This window comes from Artibeus jamaicensis, unplaced genomic scaffold, assembly GCF_021234435.1.
Source record: "Artibeus jamaicensis isolate MK-2021 breed Jamaican fruit bat unplaced genomic scaffold, CSHL_Jam_final scaffold_369, whole genome shotgun sequence".
Taxonomy (NCBI): Eukaryota; Metazoa; Chordata; class Mammalia; order Chiroptera; family Phyllostomidae; genus Artibeus; species Artibeus jamaicensis.
The window spans coordinates 12,581,737-12,589,444 of NW_026522042.1; the positions used below are offsets into that span (position 1 = coordinate 12,581,737).

Here is a 7,708-nt window from a genome sequence, read left to right on the forward strand (position 1 = left end):
CTAGATTCCTTTTTGTGTGTTGCTCTTCTAATGGATACCTGCGATTCAACAGCCTTCTAAAAATGTTTGAACTTTTAACACTAAGGAAGGAAAGGAATGAGCTGTTCATTGAGTTTTTACTATATTGTATTTATTGACCTCCGAGGAAGAGACCGTTTTACACACTTTAACCACTGGACTCCCACAGGTGTTGACAGTGGATACCAGACCGTCTTCTGGGGAAGAGCCTCGGGTGAGGGGCGGGGAGTCTCAGTGACCTTGGGTCAGGGGTTGGCAAACTGGCTCCGTAGCAAAGGTGGCTGGCCGCCTGCTTTTGTACCACCGCTAAACAAAGCATTCTTTCGGAGTTTAAAATGTTTTTTTTTTTAAGTCAATAGAAAGATAATATTCTGTGACCAGTGAAAACAGCAGGAAATTCAAACGACAATGCCCATAAAGCTGTGTTGAGGCCGCCTGGTTTCTGTGCTGCGGCTGCTTTTGGGAGTGTGTCCCATTGGGGTCTTCACAGAAAGGCCACCAGCTTTGGCCAAAGGACAGTTCTGTGTGTCACGTGTGGTCCTTGTGTTTCCCTTGCAGAGGAAGCAGGCCCAGGGAGGGGGCCCGGCCGGCAGCGGAAGAGGGCAGGGCCTGGACTGCGCCACCCTCACCTGCATGGTGCAGCTGGCTCAGGTCCTGGTCGGAGCGGGCCTGGGCTTTCTGGTCAACCTGGCCGGCAGCGTCGCCATCGTGGTGCTCACGGCCTCCCTGGCAGCGCTGATGGGCTGTTGCTTCGTGGCTGTCTTTGTGAGATATGTGGATTAGGTCAATAAAGAGACACGTTCCGTAACCTCAGACACGCGGAGCACAGGGCAGCTCACAGTGCAGTCTTTTCCTGCAATGCTCCTTGGGCTCTTCTTCAGCTGTGCACTTTTGGGGTCCACCTTGCTGTCTACCCGTTGTTATGACTTCAGCTGCAGTAGGGTGCCAGTCCCTCACTTTCCCCCAGCCCTCTGCACAACAGACCCGTATTTCTAGCATTGTGTGTCTCAGGGGACACTGGGCTATGATGCCTCCATTCACCAGTGGCCAAGGGCAAGGTCTTGGGGAAGCCTGAGAAGCAGACTAATTGTACACACGGCCCTTGGATTTTACTCCATGATGTGGTGTTTTTTCCTAACCAGGGGTCTTATACAGTCAGGGGCTCATATATATATGTATTTAATCAAATGCACCAACTCAAAATGCTGCTGGTGATTTATTGTGGGACATTGATTTGCTCACACTGAATTAGTAGGAAACTTGCTCGAAAGCAGTTTATGGTAATTTACGACGTCCTGGGCGAGTCTGCTTGAGTGAGCGTCTCGTGCTGCAGCATCTACCCCCTCACATGGCTCGTTTCATAGACACAGTGAATGTGTTTCTCTCTAGTCTGAACCTCCGTTCCACGCTCTGGAGCCCACAGGGAGGCCTCTGGAGAAACAGCAACCCCATCTCCTGCAGTCTTCTCTTCTCCAGCTGAAGCTGTTTCTCACCAGCCTCCCCAGCCCACTGCTCACTGCTTCTCTCGGCCCAGGCCGTCAGCAGCCCCGAGAGGCAGCATGGTTGGGTTGGGTTGGGTAGACAGACCGTGGTCTTCAGAGCCAGGCTGGGTTTCAGTCCTGGCTTTGCTGCTCCCCAGCGAACTGCCGAATGTCCCCAAGGCACACTGTACATTCGGGTGTTGGTTCCTGCCTCAGAGAGTTGTGACCATTAATAATAACACATAACACTGATAGAGTGCTTGTCGCTCACCCAAAATGTTTCACCCACTTCAACACAGCAGACTTGGGAGTAGAGCTGTTGCTGATCTCAGTTCGTGGATGAGGAAACTGAGGTAGGGAGGCATCGCCTAACTCCTCTGAAGCCTCACAGCTTGTACGTGGCCCAACTGGGCTTTGAACCCCCACACTCAGGTTCTAGGACACTTAGCCAGGAGGCTGGTGATTAGCCTGCACTAGGTAAATGACAGCTATTGTCACTATTTTCAAAGGTCCCACCCTGTTCCCTACACCTCCAGCTGCCCCAGCTCTTCTTGTCTGTCTACCACCCTATCCCAGGCTGCCTGAGAGGGGCGGGACCGAGCTTGGCCCACGTGATTGTACGAGTTAAAACACATGCGCGGGCCCTTTTCCTGCCTCATCTCAGAGTCTGGCAATGCGGTCATTGCCTCAGATGACTTTCTAATTTACCAAAACCTTGAGTGACACCGTGAACTTGGAGAAAGGAAATGAGCAGTTTGGGAAGCAGAGACATCGTGGTCCATGCTGCTGCTTCTGTTGATCTCGCAGGTGGCCGGAAAGGTGGGTGTGGGCGTGGCCAGGCCCTGCAGCACCGCTGTCTGGGGTGGTGGTGCTGAGGACAGGAAGCGTGCTCTGCCTGGTCTCGGGAGGGTCTGGGTTCTCTCTCACACCTGCAGGGCCAGAGCAGGGCCCGCCAAGGAGGGCCCGCGTCCACAGCCCCACCCTTCTCTTCACACCCTCCGCTCTGTGCAGCACGGTGAGAAATTGTTTGCATGCTGTCATTCCCCCACACACGTCACCTGCACACAGTCCCTCTCAGCCACCCTTCCTCACACCTAAGGGTGCATAGCCTCCTGGGCGAGGTCCACCCTCTGGAGGATGGACTAGGAAAGATCCTAGGAAGCCCTGTGAACAGACTCAAGGCCACTTAGTTAACTCTTAGGTCCCAGGCCCCGGAGCACAATCTGGAATGTGAGCACATGGCCTACTGCCCAGCGCTGACTGTGTAAGGCAAGAAGAGGACAAGGTGCGTGTGGAAGGGGACAGAGGATGGTGGCCAGGCCCTGCAGGGCTTGTCTGGGCTCCTCCGCCAGCTTCGTCTCTCCTCCTGGATCGGAAGCCTCCCCTCTCCGAGAAAGCCCCCTGGCCTTTTCTCAGGCTGCCCCCCTGCACTTCTTCCCCATCCTTGCCCCACCTACCTCTTCATTCCTGCCTCCCTCCCCCCATCCCCACACCACCCCCTACGCTCAGGCAGGGCCACTTTGCGGAGACTGCGCCCCCTAGGCCTCAGCTTGAGTCGGTAGGCAGAGCTGCAGGGCAGCGGGTCGAACCCCCCCCCACACACACACACACACTGTAGACCACCACTCCAGGCAGGTAGTAGAGCAGGTCGGGCTCCGCTGCAGGACCGAGAGGCTCCAGGGCCTGCAGACCCTGATCCTCGGGCTCAGGCTTGGTGGTGGCGGTGAACGGGTGCAGGCTGGTGAGCTACAGCGACGCGAGGTGCCACAGCAAGCTCTTGAGCTCCTTTCGGAACTCGTGGAACGCGAGGCTGTGGAGGATGGGTTGGGGTCCCCACCTAAGACCTAAGGGAGTCCAGCTCGCCTGGGGTTCTCTTCCAGGGTGAGAGCGCAGGGCGTTCTTGAGAGGTTTCAAAGCAGAGACTGAAGACACAGCCTAAGAACAGTGTCAAGCGCGCCCCTGGCGTGGAGTTACTCTTAGCTTCTGCTCGGGAGTTCGAGAGCAGAGGAACGCAGCTTCACGGGCGAACGGTCAGCGACCCAGGGTTCTGCGGCCCAGACAGGAGTCTGCTGGTCCCTGCTGCACTACCCACACGTCCCCTCTGCGTCTCCAGCTGCCATTTGGGCACCAGCGCACAACTCATTCTGCGCTCAGGACCGCTACTGGGGGCCGTTCCTTCTCTTTCAAATACGCTTATTGGTTTCTTCAGCTTAGATGAGGCTTCTGTCCTTTGAGAGAAAGAGACAAAGGAGAGATCTGTCTACCTCGCTGGAGGTCTGTCGATGTCGCCCGCGCTGCCTCACCTCTCAGCCTCGGCTGTTGCCAATGCCCAGCGGGTTGCCCGCGGCGCTCTCGCGGGTTACACTCGCCTGCGCGAAGCCGGGGCTGCCGGCTCCCAAGGAGCATGCGTCAACCCCCGGGCGAGAGGGGGCGCTTTCCGAGGTGCTGAACTTCACCGCGCTGGCCGCAGGGGAGGCGGGAGAGGTGAGCAGCAGGCGGAGCCCACTGGCCAACCCTCCTTTCCTTCTTCCAAGTTTCAGGAGGAAACGGCTCCAACATTTATTTTCCTATGTTGCTAGAGTAAGTGTGCTTTGATTTGTGATTCCTTTTTCTTTTTTATTCCCAAACGTATCTATCATATTTTTTTCCTGCCTCACTCCCCCTTTATTTTTAAAATGTCATGGAGTGTGGTTCTAACAATGCACGATGTTCTGCCCACTTTTTAAAAAAGCAATGATCCTGGCTTCTTTTGATGCTCATACCCTAAATCAGACGATGGGCTCTTCCTGAACACACAAGCGCAAGCTACTTTTACTACTTCTTTAATTAGCTGACCACTTTAATTGGGGTCCGATTGTCAGGATTTTCAAGGTTCAAGTGTTGCCCTCTGTTTTGGTATATTCTGAGAACTTAGCTACGTGGAGCATACAATCAGTGAGTCGAGCTCACAGACATCAGATACCACCTGTCTAGCTCTCAGCCCAATGCTCTTCAACAAACAGGTTACCCACATACACCTGCACTTGCTTCGCCTTGGAGCGGTTGGAACGGAGGATTCCGCAGGGCTGTTCTGCATCGCCAGCTCCATTTCTGCTACTATTATGATAATGACTCCTTACCTGATGTTTTTCAGACCAAAGGAAGTAAAGTCTAAGGAATCTTCTACATTCCTTTGAGCAGAAGGAACTCGTGTCAAGCATTTTAATTACTTCTCAAATCGCGCTTTATTTCAATGACTGCTCAACTCCCCTAGTGTAAGTTACACTTTTAAGGGTAGACTTAAGAAACTTGAAGTGTTTTCCTCACTGTCTGGAACTTAACTGAAATAAAGTTTCTTAAGGAAAATTATCCTCAGTCCTGATGGGCTCGTGACTTTACTGACAGAGATAAAGAGGTTGTGACTTTAAATCAGAAGACATGGGAAAAAACTTAGTAAAAAAGAAACATGTTCTCCAAAACATATGAAGGGAAGGGAAATGGAAACAATCTTGATTCCAAAGCAGGAGAACAGTTTCAAATAGAGAACACGCTTCGCTGTGGAATCTGGAATGCTTATCATGCCCGCTAGGGGGCACCAGGGCCTCAGTAAAAACAAAAACAAAAAACCCAACCAAAATCAAACCAAATCACTTCCTTTGAACAGTTCTAATATAGTTTTAAAAGCTCAGCTCTCCAATCAACAGACTGCTCCTGTGGACGCTGCTTATCTCTGTTTTAATAACCTTACCTTCAAGGTCATTTTTCACTTCATTTTTTGCTAGTAATGTCTCTATTAAATTTCCACTCTCTCTCTCTCTCTCTCTCTCTCTCTCTCTCTCTCTCTCTCTCTCTCTCTCTCTCTCTCTCTCTCTCTCTCTCTCTTATATTTCCAGGCACTGCAGAAAAACAAGGACGTCTGGGACACCCCTAAAAGCCCTTTGCCTCAGTTTCCTCATCTGTATATGGGAGGACTTGTGACTCCCAGATACTCTGAGGACAGGTGCTGGGCAGGTGACTCCAGAGCCAGCTGGGGAGCCTGCAGCCCCTCCCAGCCCCTGAGCTGCTGCTTCCCATTGGAGTTGGAAAGGCACCCAAGAATCTATGTTTTATAACACACTCTTCCAGGTGGTTCTAATTTTTCCCCAAGTTTGGGAGCATCTGAACTTTTATCCCTTTTCTAACTCTCCATGTTAAAAAAATTAAGTACCAATGAAGAATAAATGTCCAATGATGGTTTAATGTCCAGTGATGGGTTATCACACAATGGGATTAGAAGCAAAGAGAGAGAGGGGTCTTGCTGAATTTCACTAAAATCACATTTAAGTGCGGCCGGTGACCTTTCTTCATTGTTGGGCTAGGAGGGCCATGTGTTCCCGAGGTCCGCAGGGCCGTGAGTTCTAGCACCTTGACTCAGCCCTCAGCAAGAGAGGCTGTTCCCAATGTGCCCCTCAGCCAGTGCTACCAGAATCCAGATAGCACAGGTCTCTCATTCCACCACAATTAGGACCCGAGTTTCTACTATATGCAAAGCAAAGTGTTAGGTGTTTGGACCTGTAGCAACAACAACAACAATGACATAATATGAATAATAATAGAAGCAATGATAACCATTCACATTACACAGCTATTTTGATTCTGTATTATTTTCCCAGGGTTGCTGTAAATTACTGCAAACTGGATGATTTAAAAGAATAGAGACTTAACGCTCTCAACATTCCAGAGGCTGGGAGTCAGAATCAAGGTGGCAGTAGAGTCCATTTCTTTTGGAGACTCAGAGGCAGAAAGCATCCACGCCCCGCTCCTCACCTTTGGTGGTTCTGAGGAAAACCCTTGGTTTGCAGCCACAACACTCCCTTCTTTGTCTCTGCCCTCAGATGACAGTGTCCCCTCTGTATCTCTGTGCCTCTGGTTCCTCTCCTTAGAAGGACACTAGTCATTGAAGTAGGGTCTGCTCTAACTCAGTGTGACTTCATCTCACTCAATTATGTCTGAAAGATCTTCTTTCCAAACAAGGTCATGTTCACAGGTGCCAGGGGCTAGGATTTGAACATGTCTTTTCTGGAGGGAGGAACACAATTCTACCTACTACAGATAGGTACAAACAACTCTGTGTACCATGCAAAAACTTTTCTTTGTATTATCTCTCCTACTGCTGACAACCAGCAAGGGTGATATCACTACTATTCCAAATCTGGTTTCTAGCCCTTAATCCTCAGAACTCCAAATTTTATATCTAACTGCTGCTTGAGAGTTCTACCCGGTGGCTGATCTTTCATCAGGTTTCTCAATCTTAGCAAATGGCATCACTGTTCACTTAGGTGGTCAAGCTAAACCCCAGAGTAATTCCTTGTTTCTCAGGTACACTTGCACCCAATCTAACCCAGTTTATTAGGTCCTGTGGGCATGTCCTCAAGAATAGAAACAAATGCCCCCAAACTGAAAAAGTACTAAATTCATCTCCTTCTCATTGTTTCTTCATCTCTCTCTGTTGGTTATCTCTTCACGAATAGCAATTTGTGTGGCAACTGTGTAGTGCGGAACAACCAGAGTTTATTATCTCACTGTTTCTGTAGGTCAGAACCCAGGCTCAGCCTAGGCTCAGTGGCTCGTGGTTGCCCATGAGGCTGCAGTCTGCCTGTCAGGCAGGTCTGTGGTTTTATCTGAACGAAGGCTTTAGTGGCAGGGTGAGCAAGCTGCCTTGAAGCTCCTCACATGGCTATTGACAGGCCTCAGTCTTTCAGCGAGCGGAATTCTGCACAGGCCTAATTCACAGTACGGCAGTTAGTTTCCACCAGGGTGAGTGATGAGAGAGAGAGAGAACTCAGCATGAAAGCTAAAGTCTTCTTACAACCTAGCATCGATCGAACGTGTCACTCCTGCTGTGTTCTGTTCTTTAGAGAGGAGTCAAAGACACTCAAAGACAGGGGAGTTGTACAATAATGTGGTTACTAGGAGGCAAGAATCACTGGGGACATCTTAAAGGGTCCAGGAGTGTGCCCAGATGTCACAACATCCAGCGGAAACCAGCATTTGAAGGGCTTTCCAGCTGAGCAGATATTGCAATAACTCCATGGGGATGGGGCAACAGAGGTCAAAGTTCAAGCCTGGTCAAGTGGAAAGGAAAAAGCAAATAGTCCAGGCTTTCAGTGAAATCCTAGAAGGGGCACGTCCTAGGTAAGCTCCATGATCTATTCGCAAAATCCAGAAAACACACATTTTCTATAAGAGTG

At 50.5% G+C, this 7,708-nt stretch overlaps 1 protein-coding gene across 2 annotated transcripts in view; it reads left to right on the top strand.

Moving 5' to 3' along the window:
- Window positions 1-831, top strand: part of SLC45A2 (solute carrier family 45 member 2) — a 31,311-nt gene extending 30,480 nt beyond the window's left edge. For both annotated transcript variants that reach the window (XM_037128982.2, XM_053657320.1), the window contains one exon: window positions 577-831. In XM_037128982.2, coding sequence (XP_036984877.2) covers window positions 577-801 — 225 coding nt within the window. In that variant the 3' untranslated portion in view covers window positions 802-831. The remainder of the gene's footprint in view (window positions 1-576) is intronic.
- Window positions 832-7,708: the final 6,877 nt, after the last annotated feature.